The sequence below is a fragment of the Prunus avium genome, chromosome 5, assembly GCF_965620075.1.
Source record: "Prunus avium chromosome 5, drPruAviu1.hap1.1, whole genome shotgun sequence".
In the NCBI taxonomy this organism is placed as follows: Eukaryota; Viridiplantae; Streptophyta; class Magnoliopsida; order Rosales; family Rosaceae; genus Prunus; species Prunus avium.
In genome coordinates, this window is record NC_142288.1 from 30,744,544 (window position 1) to 30,760,067 (window position 15,524).

Sequence of the window (15,524 nt, forward strand, 5' to 3'; positions counted from 1 at the left end):
CAACTTTGAAAGCATAATCAAGACTAGATCTTTAGTACCCAAAAAAAAAAAAAAAAAATTCATTCATTCATTCACTTTCTGAAGACAGAACCCATTCACTTTCACTAGCAAACCCGGATTTCCATCATTGTATACCTATTCTGCTTCATTGAATCACTCATATGCTATGACATTTATTTGGTAGGTCACAACTCCATCGAGTCCACAACCGCTCCATGGTTTTCATGCTGAATCAGTGGATGACAGGCTTGAGGGGATAAGCTCTCATATTCGACCAGTCAACAGTAGAATCAAGATCTGCATCTAGTTCCCCAACAATGCTTCTGCAACAATTGGAGGATACATATAACTTTATAGGAAGTACAAAGAAATTTGTAAAATGTCTAATTCAATCCAATTCACTTCCTGCAACCAATGGGAAACTAATGTAAATAGAATAAAGTCTTGACACTTACATGTTGTCACCTCTGATTATATACAACCCCAACACAAGTTGCTGAACACCCTCCTGCCAGTCAGAAATAACAAGCAGTTACCACAGTGTCAGTGGGACAATAAAACGAGTATATGTTTTGTATATAGTACTTTGGCAACAATACCCCCATGAGCAGGGTGTCAGGCAGTAGAGAGGAAACACAGTAGCACCAATTAAAACTTACTGAATGTCCTGAGGAAAATAACAAATGTTACAGTGAAGATGCAAACCTTCGTAGAGAAAACACGTTCATGAGATTCATCGAGAATGATATTCGTAGCTTGGTCAAAGCCTTTCAAGACTCCCTGAATTAGAAACAACAAAAAAAAGTCAATAAAACTAATTCGATCAATAAGTAAAAGGTGCATTAGAGTATTAGTGTATAATATACCACAATATTCCGTCCATCATTTGTGATAACTGAAATTGTTTCTGCACATAGAAATGCTTTAAACAGTTAGAGAGAGAGAGATCTGAAATGCTCACAGCATAATGCCTAGGCTCATGCCCTGCCTTAAATGGGGTAAAAACTTTGGGTATAGGATACAAAAACTAAATTCATGCATAGTAATCAACAACATTGATATTTGATAGAAGTAATAATGGATAGTCGAGAATTTCCATACGATCAACAAGTGACTCAAGACCAGGGCTACTGGACATATTTCAATTCTGAATCTTCTCTGCAGTACTGTTAATGAACAAACTTTTCTGCGAGAGAGAGAGAGAGAGAGAGAGAGAGAGAGAGAGAGAGAGAGAGAGAGAGAGAGAGAGAGATTCAGAATGAATAGTACCCATCTAAAGGAAACGAAATACATGACAACACTAAAAATAATCTTCTTCTATTACAATATTTAGGTGTTGGGGGTGCGTGAGGAGATATTCATTCTAAAGTATTGAATTTATACCGAATAATACCAATTCAAACACTCATCAATAGTTTAAGCTATATAACTCTTGACCGACTAGAACATACAGAGTTTTGGAAAGCAAACGTAATTTATGCAATATTCCCTGGAAACATACAAGGTATATGAAGGTCTATTATTCCTGTAATTCCCAAAGAACCATATGATATAACATATGTGAAGGCCAAACACATGAGGCCTAACACCTCCAATCCCAACATGCCCCTAGGAAGTTTATCTAAGGTCAGTTCTAGTTATGGGACCCAGGGGCGGAGCCAGAATTGTCTGGCAGGGTGGTTTGCTTATTGCCCCACTTTAACACTACTACAAAAATCGCAATGGACGACGGTGATAAAGTACATATGCAAAAATTGGATCAAGCTCCAACTCTCATGATAGTACATATGCAAAGCAAAATGCACACCAAGGAAATCAGCAGTTGAGTAGACAAGGAGGGAACCAAAAGAAGCTCCAAATAGGGAACTGCTAACCCGCATCAAAATAATGTAATTTGTGATTGTTGATAAATGCTTGGTGAACTTTGGGAGACAGACCGCAAGTTTGCAAATGCAACAGGAGCAAATTGAGTAAGATTCAAAATATAACAACTTGATCGTATTAAATTAATGAGCATCAAAACAATAGAAAAAACAAACCACTACAAGTGAAGCACTGTCATACCCAAATAGCAAACCTCCAAAAGCTGGAAACAGAAAGCTAGAATTCCAAGAATTTAGTTATTAAGACAGTTAGAGAAAGCAAGCAGGAACCAGAAAGAGAACATAAGAGAGTAATTCTTGGACAGCAACCATGGGGAAAATAACATTAAAAGACAAAAAAGAGAGTAGAAGAAATAAAATCTCAAAATTTTGAAACAGAACATATTACATATATGTCAGACATGCAATTTAGAACAGGTTGCGTCATTTACTTTAAGGATTTAATCCCTCAGAGACCACAATGCGACTCAAACACCCTCAAATTGTACCTCTGAAACAAACAATTAAACTAAGGACTGCACTGCACAAGAAGAATTAAATTAAGTAACTGCACGCATTTGAAATAAACGAACCTAAAATCCCCACAAATTAAACAAAAAACTTTCGAAAACGAGGTATATATTATTATTGAGAATATTATGTCGGGAACTTATGAATGGAAGACACACAATCCGCGAACACCCAACACAAATGTGCTGACAATCAGAAACCCACTTAGGCATCAAATCTTAAGTGAAAACCAACCTACTATCAAAATTTAAAGGAAATGGATAAATATCCTAGAAACGAATTCAAGCAACTCCTGTAGAAATCGAAACCAGAACCTTAACAATGAAGAGATAGTGCAGGGAAAAGAAAAAAAGCAATACCTGAAAAATCTGGTTACTTTGGCCTCAGAAAGCCAGGAATTAGAGTTGCGAAGGTTTGCGTTAATAAGTTCACAGTAAAAACTCCAAAGAATTGGGAATTTTGCTCTAAGAATACACTATTTAATGCGGACAGAGAAAAGAAGCGAGGGAGAGCGTTTCGTATTATGAGATTGGGTTGAGGACTTGAGTGGAGAGAGAGACACACGCCCACATAGGATAGCATAGAGAGCAAGGACAGAGGGATAGAGAAAGATCAGACGAGTTGAGAGATGTGACCTGGATAGCGCGAGGGAGATGGTGTTTCAGAGATGTGAGAGGGAGAGGGGTTTTTGCAAACGTTCGCGAGAAAGGAGTAAAACTATAATGTAACATGCTTCATACTCCTTTCTCTCTATCTCTATTGAGACTGAGAGAGACATGGTTTTTTTGAAAAGGTGCGGGCCATTAGAACTTTAAACCTCCATTTTGAAAAGGTGCGGCTTGTTATAATCTTAATTTCTAATTTCCATGATTTTTTCCGTGAGTCATTTATTAAATTTCATTGTACTATGGAAATACCACTTTCCATAGCACAAAAGGAAGAAGAACTTCCCAACAAATCTATTTTATTACAGTCGAAACTCATAGTACATGTTCAAGCTAGAATCACGTAGGTGGAAAACCTGGGAAACTCATATATGAAAGAAGAAATACTTTTCAAGAGCAAAACAAGCCTCAAATTTCTTGAATAAGGAACTGCTGAACATGCTAGTGTGGGAGTGTGTGAGTAGTGGTGGATCCAGGATTCAAAAGCCAAGTAGGCGAAACTTACCTTAAAAACTCGACAGTACGAGTGAATTTTATTCATAAAAATAAAAAGATACACCTAGTAAGGGGGGACGTAATGAGCCTTACCTTCAAATATGCATATCTATACATAAATAAAAGCTTAACAAAAGCATTGTCCTAGATGATGACCCATCATTCTTTTTCTTAAAAAAAGAGAACAAATTCTTTGTTTTCTTAGGGTTCCGATTGTGATCCGACATAATAAAAGATAACATATTTAATCAAACATCGCAACCAAAAATCAAACAAATTCTCAATATGTGATCCAAAGAAAACTGAGATTACGAAACAAATCATGAAAACTTCAACGACTAAGCGCATATGCCTTTGAATATTTTGGAGGTTTGATCCTCTCAATATGTGTAAATTATCATCAAATTATAACATTACAAGATTTCTATCTAATAAATTATTGGAAAATGAAAAGGAATAAATATTTTTAATTTAAATTATAATTATTTTGTCAGATCATGTTCCTCTCTTTGCTTGGCACAGTTTCTATTTGTGCCTAATAAATCACGGTAATAAACTGGCCGAAGGGACTTTCTCTCGGCCCTAGCACCTACTCTTGAACTGAAACGTGGCAGTTCGTTAAGCATTTTGCCTTCCTAAAAAACAAAAGAAAAGCTACGAAGGTGGATTCCTCTCGGCCTCGCAACGGCCGAGGTCGAAGGGCGTAAGAGACACGGCCGAAGATATCAAGGTTAAATCGCCACGTGGCAACAAGGTCCCACACTTCATTTAATAAAGTAACGCCTCTGACTGTTGCAGCAAACCCACTAGCCGCGAAAAGACATTTAATGCACGAGGGAAGAAAGGGAGTGACTAAAGTCAGGGTTTGGTGAAAGAAATCAGGGTGGTGAGGCGCAAACATTCTTACAGCTTGAGAGATTAGGTCACTAGCTATCAGAGCATTAAATGCGTCTCCACGGCCAGGGGTGCAGAACCCACTATAAGGGCGGCAGCCGAGATTTACCGGGATTTATGGGGTCACACCACCATGCTTCACGATCCCAAATGTCGATTGGACTACCCACTTGCTCTAATCAGGCTCCACCATGTGGATTTTCAGTCTCGATTACTCCTCCAGAGCTCTTCCTATAAATACCAAGCTCGAACTACATTCAAATGGTTCAAACACCAAACCAAAAGCCTCCCACGGAGCGAATTACATTTTCCTGTAATGCACTTTCAATATCTTTACTTGCTTTCCTAGGAGTAGTGATAGATTGTAAGGAAAATCCATTCATCAATATATCATATGACCCTCGATTTTTCAAGGCGTCGGAGCACCATTTCTGTTACTCACACATCCACCCCATATATCATATGACTGTCGCTCTCTGAGCAACGCGCCGGAGCACCGCCCAAAACTCACCACCAACGCCACCACCAAACGGCCTTGTAGCTCAGGCCGTGAACCTGACGACCGAGATCAATTCCTCTCTCGGCCACAATCGTTTGATTAGAAGTCGAACTCAAACAGGCGCACCAATTAAACCATTTTATCCAAACACATCACCCCCTCGACGCACGGTAGACCATGCTGGCACGCCCGCGCACAACCGCACCGCATCCAAAAGAAGGACGTCAAGTGTTGACGCATATCCCCTCGGCCCGGAGCACCAGGCTGTGAGATTTGCACAGCCAACAGTTTCCTGCTGGAAACATGGGGAATGTGAATGGCCAAATCGTGTTGCACAATTATTAAAGATTCCCCATCTCCAGAGACTCATTTTGCAAGACCAAGACTAAAGTCTTAAAATGAAACTGGAGTTGCTCTGTAGTTTATGTTTTCGTTTCAGCATAACAAAAGCTAACTCCAAGGATAAAATATATTGAAAAACTTAAGCTGATTTTGATTTGTTATTTTACCTATTAATAAACAAAAACGTGTACCTGAGTTAAGATAATCTTCTAGTTCTGAGATCCAGTCAAGCATTTTTAACTCTTTTTGTTTTTTTGAAGTATAATATAAGTGGGCATGGCCTATGGGGTTGGAGTGGAGAATGTCGGCTGGGCTAGAGCATTTGAGTTGATATTGCTTTTATTGTTTTTGTTAAATGCGAAAGTTTGAGTGGGTTGGGCTATTGTTTTTGTTAAGGGAAAACATTTGAGTGGGTTGGGGTTGAGTAGACAGAAGAGATATAATTGTATTAAGTATTGGGTGATATTTGGTTTGGCAAAAAATGGAGTAGGCGGCTGCCTACCCTGCCCTTAGGGTAGGACCGCCCCTGTGTGGGAGTGACTGCTATGTCCTACTGCGAGCCAAAAGAGGGATAGTTGAAGAATGACGAAGAACCCGAAAAACCTAAAGCTTAATAATATGTCTAGGTTCATGCTTCGGGCTGCTCCGACACAGAAAGAACACTGCGGGTTGCTGGGCTGCTGGAGAATGGAATCTAATGAGGACAATTCAACGACTGAAATTAGAAATATGTAATCAATCATTAGCTTGGTATTTGACATCTCCCTTGGAGATGCTCTTATATACTTATTGGAGAATTCCCCATAATCAAGGTATTAAATATCGATAATATCCCCGATATTATCCCGATAATATCTGATTTTTGGGGGTTCGATATTTTAACAACCAACCATAGTGTTATCGTCAATATATCGATATTATCCCGATAATATCGGGAAGATATTTTCAACATTTTTATGAATGATTTGGGCAATATATCGAGATATTATCGATAATATCCCGATAATATCCCAATACGAAACCCAAAAATATTTATATACATGGTATTTGTGAAAACCATTTTACTCCTTCAACACCTTAACCACCATATCACTTATGTTTTTGTGAAAATACTAAAATATTTATATATATACATGATTTTGTTTTGAATTCTTTTTGCAAGAAACAAATTTTCACATGAGATGAGTAGTAACTATGGTTATACTCATAACCAACCATTTCCCTACCCTTCATATTCCATTCCTGTTGGGATGGAATCAAGCGACTCATGGAAAGAATCCAAGACTCAATCTTCAAATGATTTTGCTTATGGACAACGTCAACCAATCTCGGATCCATATGGGTGGCATGTTAACAATTATATGCAAAACTATTTTGGAGATTTATCATTTGATGACTACTCTTCAAAATATACTTACTCTACACATAGAGATGATGAAGATAGTGAAAATTTTGAACCTCATAGGAACTCTATGTGGTACTAAGTCATTCATGTATCTTACCATGCAATGTATAAAGTGTAAAATATTGTAGTAATTCATTATATATAAATGATTATGGTGTGTTTAATCTTCTTTCATTAATTACTACATATTTTCTACACTTACGGTGTTTGCCAGCTTGCTATATAATCAACTTAAATCAGTTAAATCCATCATGCAATGCATTTCCTTCCAATTTTTTGTGATAAACTAATAAATAATTGACTAAATAAACATCCTGCAAAGTTTCAATAAAAATTTCCAAGTTTTTCTTACAATTTCCGTGGTTTTTATTTAATTTTTTCCGATACCGATAATATCCCGATATTTCCTGCGATATTTCCGTGTTTTTTGACTTCCGATATTTCCGATACCTCCGATATTCCCATAATCATAGTATGACAACATTGTCCAAAAAACACGGACCCACCGACAAGATAACCTACCGGCTACAACCGAGCTGTAATTAGAATATTGACAACTTGGTGTTGGGGCAACGACACTGCATTTCTTCCCACGGCCTTTGACATAATTCCTTGCTCCTCACGAAGTTTAATATAAAACAAGAATGAGAATTTCAACTATATACAAATAATATACCTTCCATTGAAATTGAACTTGAATAATATACTGCCTTGCCTGCCAGTGGCAGTGCCTACAAATTAATCCTTGAGAAAATGGGGACTAAAAAACTAAACTAGTCTAAAAGCTGTCACTTTGTTTAAAAAATATGCCGGGACATTAAAAATGAAAGGATTCTTTGTTGTAATCTATCTGTAATACGTTTCAGGCGGATATTTGCAACCCCCTTGCACACTTCGTCAAACTGTCATAAAATTAATAAATTAAAAAATATTGTGAGACGTGCCCAGAGCTAGAGTAGAGTAGTAGAGATTCAAGTTTAATTTAATCTTTCCTCCCCCAAAACCTATGTCTTACTTACCTGCTGCTTCTTGCCATTAATCCCATATATGATCCATCCATCATCATGAATTTGCCCAAATACATTTTAGTACTACTAGTTGTTATGATGTTGATTTTTTTGAATCCATTATCAACCATGAATTTCGTTGCATCGGTATCTTCCGAAATTGATGAATACTACCCAGAAGAAAGAGAAGCACTATTGAAGCTGAGAGATTCTCTAAGCTCAAACTCAGATTTGCACGGGAATTGGACTGGTCCTCCATGTATCAATAACAGCAGCAGATGGGCTGGCATTGCTTGTTCAAATTGGCATGTTGTTCACATTGTCCTGCAAGGAATTCAGCTAGCAGGTTCCCTTCCACCTTGTGCATTTCTACATAACATAACTTTCTTGAGCAAACTTAGCCTTAGAAACAACACACTCTCCGGCCCTCTTCCAAACCTCACAAATCTTGTCTACTTGGAATATGTGGTTTTGTCCTACAACCGCTTCTGGGGTTCAATTCCTTTGGAGTATATTGAATTGCCTAACCTGAGAGTGCTAGAGTTGCAGAAAAATTATTTAGATGGACACATTCCACCTTTTGACCAACCCACCTTGAGAGCATTTAATGTTTCTTATAATCATCTTGAGGGTCCGATTCCTCAAACTGCTGTGTTACAGAAGTTCCCCAAAAGCTCCTACGATCATAACTCAAATCTTTGTGGGAGTCCTTTGGAAGCATCATGTCCACCTCCGCCTCCAGTAGTCATTGCGCCATCTCCTTCACCCCTTTCCCCGAATATTATTCCACCCAAGAAGAAGAACAATCTCCAAGCATGGAGTTTTGCTTTGATCGTGGCTGCTGCAGCGCTGGTTCTGTTTCTCGTCATATTTCTTTCCTTATGTTATTCCAGGAAGGTGCATAGAAAACAAGCAGCAAAGGAGGAACAACAGCCAGGTACGTATGCATTAATCATGTCCCAATAATTAATTGCATCTTTTTATATAGTATTCATGTGACTTTAAAGTTGGCGTAGGCTCTGCATTTAAAATTTTGTGTCCTTTTCTTCCGCTTTCGTTTGTCTCCAAATACAAATAGAAGATGGTACAGGTTGGGCACAAACGAAAATGCCTCATTTGGAGAGCTTGGGGGATCCTGAAAAGAGGGTTGAGTTGGATTTTTTTGACAAGGAAATGCCAGCAGCTTTTGACCTGGATGATTTACTAAGGGCATCTGCACAAGTGTTAGGCAAGGGGAAACTAGGCACTACATACAAAGTAACACTGGAATCAGGTCCTGTTGTGGTGGTGAAGAGACTTAAAAACATGAATGAGTTGAGCAAAAAGGAATTTACCCAACAGATGCAATTGCTAGGGAATATGAGGCATGAAAACCTTGTACAGATTCTCTCTTTCTACTATTCCAAGGAGGAGAAGCTGGTCATCTCTAAGTTTGAGTCTAGTGGTGGCACTTTGTTTGAACTTTTACACGGTCAGTTTCAATAAGTAATAATCTCTCCCACTAATTAGCAAGCTAGCTAGCTTCTATATATACATAAAAATATAATTAATAGTTAAAAATATTGCATGAAAATCACAAGAATAATATATATATATATATATATATAAATTCAAGTACGTTGGTATCAAATATATCGTAATTAATTTGGGTGCATGCATGGATCCGATGCTAGAGAACAGAGGAGTTGGAAGAGTACCTTTGGATTGGGCAACAAGACTATCAATAATCAAAGAAATAGCAAAGGGTCTCACATTCCTTCATCAATCCTTGCCTTCACATAAGGTCCCTCATGCCAACCTGAAATCGTCTAATGTACTAGTCATCCAGCGAAACAGCCAAACCTACCATTTGAAGCTTACAGATTTCGGATTCTTACCACTTGTTCCCTCTCAAAAGTACACTGAAGATCTAGCCATCGGCAAGTCACCCGAGTTTGCTCAAGGGAAGAAGTTGTCGCAGAAAGCCGATGTCTATTGCTTTGGTATAATCCTATTGGAGGTCATTACTGGCAGGATCCCAGGTGAAATCTCACCGGGAAATGATGAAACGATGGATGATCTTTCTGATTGGGTTAGAATGGTGGTGAACAATGACTGGTCCACAGATATTCTGGATGTAGAGATACTGGCAGCAAAGGAAGACCATGATGAGATGCTGAAGCTCACCAAGATTGCACTAGACTGTACAGACTTGACACCGGAGAAGCGGCCAAAAATGATTCAAGTGTTGACAAGAATTGAAGAGATTGACTGAAGAAGAACCAAGGGATTGGATCATTGATTATTTTTCATATTCCTTTCCTGTATTACGAGCTCTTCGAGCCATGATAGATAATTAACTAGTACGTACAGGCCAGGGCCTCCATGGCTATGAATATACATTCCTAGGCATTGATAACATTCATGATATTGATGAGAAGAAGAAGAAAAAGAAAGGAAATTTCAGAGAGAATTGTATTCCTTGAATTGTTTTGTTAATCAGTTTCTACAGAGAGATTACAATATATACTTAGCCTTAGCTTTGCTTAGCTTCTAACACACACAGTAACACCTTAACTAACAGCACGTGACACCATAACTAATCTCGTGCTGACTCAGCTTAGCTGTTATACAATTACCCTCCCTCAAGCTCAGCTGAGTTCCTCAGTCTGAGATTGGTACAATGCTTAAGAAATATGGGGCTGTGCAATCCTTTTGTAAAAACATCTGCAAGCTGTTCTTTTGTTGGCACATACTGAACTTCAAGATCTTTGCGTTGCACTCTTTCTCGCACGAAGTGAAAATCGGTATCCAGATGTTTGATACGTGAATGAAACACTGGATTGGAGCTAAGAGCCAATGCAGATAGATTGTCACAATACATGATAGGAGGTGTAGGAAGACACAGATGTAAATCTGCAAGCACTTGACGAATCCATGCTAAATCTGCTGTAGTATGAGCCAATGCTCGATACTCTGCCTCAGTGGAGCTGCGAGACACATATCCTTACCTTTTAGACTGCCATGAAACCGGATTTGCACCAAGGAAAACAATACAGCCTGTGGTAGATCTTCTGGTAGAAGGGTCTGCAGCCCAGTCAGAATCACTATATGCAGACAAGTGCCAAGGACCAGGACCAAAGTGAATACCATATGTAAGAGCACCCTGTATATACCTCAATATCCTTTTAACCATATGAAAATGAACATCAGTTGGTTTGGTCATGTACTGGCAGACTGTGTTTACTGAATATGCTATATTTGGTCTGGTAAAAGTTAAATATTGTAAAGCTCCAACAATACTTCTATATATAGTAGGATCCTGCAAAGGTTCACCATCAGTAGACAACACCTGAGTATGTGGCTTACACGGTGTTGGACAAGGTTTACATGTAGTAATACCAGACTTGTGCAATAGATCCTTTGCGTACTTGGTTTGATTGACAAAGATTGCACCAGGTGTAGGATATGACACTTGCAGACCAAGAAAGTGAGTCAATTTGTTTGTGCCTAATAAATCACGGCCATAAGTTGGCGAGACCATTTCCTCTCTCGGCTACAATCGTTTGATTAGGAAGACGAGTTCAAACAGGCGCACCACTCAACCATCCAACACTCATCAATTCATCGACGCACGGTAGACCGTGCTGGCACGCCCGGGCACAAACCGCACCGCACCCAAAAGCAGGAAACCGCGTGTTAACGCATATCCCCTCGGCCCGGAACTCCAGGCCGTGAGATTTGCGCGGCAGACACAATTTACCCATGTCTTTCATATCAAATACAGATCCAAGATCATCAATAACTTCTTGAATGAGGTGCTCATTAGAACCAGTAATTATTATATCGTCCACATATAAAAGTAACACAACCAGATCAGACTCTTTAGACTTTACGAACAAGCTAGGATCAGAATGAGAGGCCTTGAACCCTATAGCTGGGAGATATCCTGTAAACTTTGAGTTCCAAGCCCTTGGTGCTTGTTTTAAGCCATACAGTGACTTATGTAATTTACACACAAAATGAGGGTGTATAGGATCTTCAAAACCCTGTGGCTGCCTCATAAACACTTCCTCTTCCAACTCTCCATGCAAAAATGCATTTTTAACATCTAATTGGCGAAGACCCCAACCTTTCATAGCAGCCATGCTCAAAATAATCATGACAGTAGTGTGCCTAACAACTGGACTGAATGTTTCAGTATAATCAAAACCTGCTTCCTGGCTAAACCTCTGTGCAACAAGCCTAGCCTTACACCTGGATACTGTGCCATCAGCATTCCGCTTGATCTTATAAATCCATTTACTGCCAACTATGTTGGTGTTTGGAGGTGGAGGAACTAAAACCCATGTTCCTTGCATTTGTAAAGCCTCAATTTCTTCAGCCATAGCCTTAATCCAATCAGGACTAGAGGAAGCAACCCGATAGCTATTTGGTTCATCCAACTCTGTGTGAAAACACGTACTAAAACACTGATAATCAGAGAAATCCTTTTTCTGAAAAACACCAGACTTTGCTCGAGTTTGCATACTATGTGTATTAAGAGGAATAGACACAGTAGGAGAAGAAGGAGATGCAGTTGTAGCTACGAGCTGTGAACCAGTATCAACCCCAGAAGATGACCCAAAAGGAAGTGACACTACTTGAAGTGGAGAGGCTAAAGAATCTTCAAAAGGATCAGAAGGTTGTAAAGCAAAATCAGAAGTGTGTAATTCGGAACTGGCATCCACAAGAGGCACAGTAGGATGGTGAGAAGTAGAGGAGGAAGAAGGTAGTGGTGAGTCTACAGGGAGAGGCAAACGAGATACTAGAAGAGGAATAGAGCTAGTAGGAGTGGATGCTGGAACAGAATGTGACTGAAACTTGGCACACTCTGGAAGTTTGAATGGATAAGTATGCTCATCATGAATGACATGTCTGGAGACTATACACCTGCCCCGCAACCGATCATAACATAAAACCCCCTTATAACCAGCAGCATAACCAACAAAAACACATTGTGTGGTCCTAGGTTGTAGTTTATGATTGTTATAAGGTTTGAGATAAGGATATACATCAGTACCAAGGACTTTAAGATGCTTAATATCAGGCTCATGACGAAATAACCAATAATAAGGAGATTCATGCTCCAACACCACACTAGGCATACGATTAATCAAAAAAGCAGCATGAGCAGTAGCATGAAACCAAAACTGAGATGGTAAAGCAGCAGCAGTCATCAAAGTAAGAGAAGTTTCCACCAAATGCCTATGTTTCCGCTCAGCAAGTCCATTCTGCTGAGGGGTATAAGGACAAGATAGCTGATGAACAATCCCTTTAGAGGCTAAAAACTCAGTGAATGCTCGGCTAACATACTCACCCCCACCATCACTCTGAAAGAACTTAATGGAAGCAGAAAAATGGTTGGACACCAAGGCACAAAAATGAACAAACTTGGCAAAAACTTCAGATTTATTATGTAAGGGATACAGCCATACAAAACTAGTGCATTCATCTATGAATGACACATAATACTGATAACCATCCAAGGATTGACATGGGGATGGCCCCCAAACATCACTGTGAATTCTATGAAAAGCAACAGTAGACTTGCCATGAAAATGAGAAAACGGTAATTGATGCATCTTCCCACTCAAACAATGAGGACATATGAAAGACTGACTATCATCACAAACGGAAATGTGAGATTTATTCAACATTTTCTTAACTACAGTATTAGTAGGATGACCTAACCGAGCATGCCACAACGAAGATTTGACAAGTTGTCCAAGATAAGCTTTCGCCTCTGTCTTGTTATGCTGAAGTGCTAAAGAGCTGGGAAGACAATACAGGCCTCGATCACTCTGTCCTGTTAGAAGAACTTGCTTGCTGATTCTGTCCTGTATTGAGAAACCAAATTGATCAAAAGCAATGAGACAATTATTGTCCTTACACAATTGATGCACTGAAAGAAGATTGGCAGTTAGATGAGGAACATGAAAGACAATAGGCAATTGAAGAGCAGTAGTAGCACATGGAATACTAGTAGACCCAACATGATCAATAACCAGACCTGCACCATTGCCTACTGTAACTTTGCCCTCATTAACACAAGGTGCAGCAGTGTCCAGCATGTGCATATCAGAGACCATATGATGACTAGCACCACTGTCAGCAATCCATACTGTATCTGGAGAAAACGAGGTCTGAGCTGTCATAGCTGCCAAGGTAGGAGGTGGTGCAGATCCTTGAAACACATAATTGGAACGTTGATAGCAGTCTAAGGCACCGTGACCCTTCTTGCCACAAATCTGACAAGAGATCACAGTAGTGGAGGAATTTGAAGAAGAATTCCTATAGTAGCAGTTTGAAGCAGTGTGTCCCCGCTTACTACAAATTTGACACTCAGGTACCACACCAGGCCTTGGAGTAGAATTGGAAAGAAACCTACCACCTTGAAAACCTCGATTATCAGAGCGCCCCATGGATGCACGACCACGACCAAAAGAAGGACCAAAAGAGGGTCGAAAACTCTGGTGTGTGCCCAAAAAAGCAAAAGGAGGAGTAGGAAGTAAACCAGCACCTCCAGACAGGGCCGTGTCCTAAGAAACTCCAGGAGTAGAAGTAGTTGAGGTAAGACGATGAACCATAGCATGAATTGGAGTCGGAGAAGACATAACACGTGCCTCAACACTCTGCTCAGCAGCAAGTAGTTGACTACGAAAATCTTTTAACGAAATGGAATTGTCACGAGCCACAAGCACGGTCTTTATCATATCGTATTCAGCAGGAAGGCCATTCAAGGCCGCAATCATGAGATCATCATCAGACACAGAGACTCCAGCAATGGAAAGCTGGTCGCGAACATGTTTAAGCCGAAGTAGAAATTTCTCAATCGTATCAGCACCTTTCTGAGCAGTCTGAAGCTCTGTTTTGAGATGATTAAGACGAGCACGGGAGACGGTGGCGTAGCGATCAGTAAGACTCAGCCAAGCCTCTCGAGCAGTCTTGCTCCCAATAACATACTCAATTGCTTCATCAGACAAGGTCGCAATGAGTAGGCTAAGCAACGCCTTATCAGCCCTCAACCAATCACGATACGCAGCTGTAATAGTAGAAGTGACACCTTCCTCATCAACAATCGCAAACTTAGGAGGAGGAAATAGCGTTCCATCGAAGTGACCAAACAGATCATAACCTTCCATAACTGATTCAATCTGATGACGCCATTTGAGATAGTTTTCATCATTCAACTTGATAGTGAGCATGCCAAGAAGACCTTCAATCTTGAACGGAGAAGAAGTCGCCATGAAAGCTTAAGATATCACAGAAAAGGAACGAGAAGAAAACTGTGCAAGATCTAGAAATCGAAGAATTGGAAGATGAAATCGAGAAATCGAAGAATTGGAAGACGAAAACCGAAGAATCGGAAGATGAAATTGAAGAATCGAAAGAAGAAAATTGAAGAATCGGAAGATGAAATCGAAGAACTGGAAGACGAAATTGAAAATTTAGGGTTTATTAGGAACAAGAAAAGTTGCAGAATCGATGCGGAAGCAAGAAAAATCATATTAGGAGCAAGAAAAGTTGCAGAATCAATAAGAGATCGAAGCGGATTGTGAGCGGAAGCAAGAAAATGAGATCGAACCTAAGCTCTTGATACCATGATAACATTCATGATATTGATGAGAAGAAGAAGAAAAAGAAAGGAAATTTCAGAGAGAATTGTATTCCTTGAATTGTTTTGTTAATGACCCGCCGAGTTAGACAACTTCAATGATTCTTTTGGCAGAATGTAGAAAAAAAGAAAAAGATGAATGTTTAATTTAGTTAAATCCAGTTTATAGTAAGGCGGGAAAGGTGAGG

The 15,524-nt window shown here is 39.5% G+C and overlaps 2 protein-coding genes across 4 annotated transcripts; one reads left to right on the top strand and one right to left on the bottom strand.

Annotated features, from left to right (window-relative positions):
• Positions 1 to 40: 40 nt before the first annotated feature.
• On the bottom strand, positions 41 to 3,185 carry LOC110745250 (sm-like protein LSM8). Of its 3 annotated transcripts, XM_088253665.1 has the most exons (7): positions 2,753 to 3,185; positions 2,065 to 2,100; positions 1,102 to 1,186; positions 867 to 907; positions 706 to 780; positions 456 to 508; positions 41 to 323 (listed from the first exon to the last, which is right to left on the bottom strand). In XM_088253665.1, exons 3-7 carry the CDS (start codon positions 1,136 to 1,138, stop codon positions 233 to 235), a joined length of 297 nt encoding a protein of 98 aa, XP_088109791.1. In that variant the 5' UTR covers positions 1,139 to 1,186; positions 2,065 to 2,100; positions 2,753 to 3,185; the 3' UTR covers positions 41 to 232. The 3 variants fall into 3 exon arrangements, with proteins under 3 accessions (XP_088109791.1, XP_021801030.2, XP_088109790.1); XM_021945338.2 differs by lacking the exon at positions 2,065 to 2,100 and having other exon boundaries at positions 2,753 to 3,184; XM_088253664.1 differs by lacking the exons at positions 2,065 to 2,100; positions 2,753 to 3,185 and adding an exon at positions 1,808 to 1,901.
• A 4,219-nt stretch (positions 3,186 to 7,404) lies between these two features.
• Positions 7,405 to 10,206, top strand: LOC110746409 (pollen receptor-like kinase 4). The gene is made up of 3 exons (XM_088253609.1): positions 7,405 to 8,637; positions 8,779 to 9,171; positions 9,374 to 10,206. Exons 1-3 carry the CDS (start codon positions 7,758 to 7,760, stop codon positions 9,952 to 9,954), a joined length of 1,854 nt encoding a protein of 617 aa, XP_088109735.1. The 5' UTR covers positions 7,405 to 7,757; the 3' UTR covers positions 9,955 to 10,206.
• Positions 10,207 to 15,524: the final 5,318 nt, after the last annotated feature.

Bases quoted from the DNA above. Each gene is read 5' to 3' on its own strand.
- LOC110745250 (XM_088253665.1), bottom strand. From the start codon at position 1,138: ATGTCCAGTAGCCCTGGTCTTGAGTCACTTGTTGATC. The intron at 781-866 runs GTATATTATACA...TTTCTAATTCAG, and splicing joins ATGATGGACGGAATATTGTG to GGAGTCTTGAAAGGCTTTGA. The intron at 324-455 runs GTAAGTGTCAAG...CAATTGTTGCAG, and splicing joins ATAATCAGAGGTGACAACAT to AAGCATTGTTGGGGAACTAG.
- LOC110746409 (XM_088253609.1), top strand. From the start codon at position 7,758: ATGAATTTGCCCAAATACATTTTAGTACTACTAGTTGTTATGATGTTG. The intron at 8,638-8,778 runs GTACGTATGCAT...AAATACAAATAG, and splicing joins AAAGGAGGAACAACAGCCAG to AAGATGGTACAGGTTGGGCA. The intron at 9,172-9,373 runs GTCAGTTTCAAT...ATCCGATGCTAG, and splicing joins TTTGTTTGAACTTTTACACG to AGAACAGAGGAGTTGGAAGA.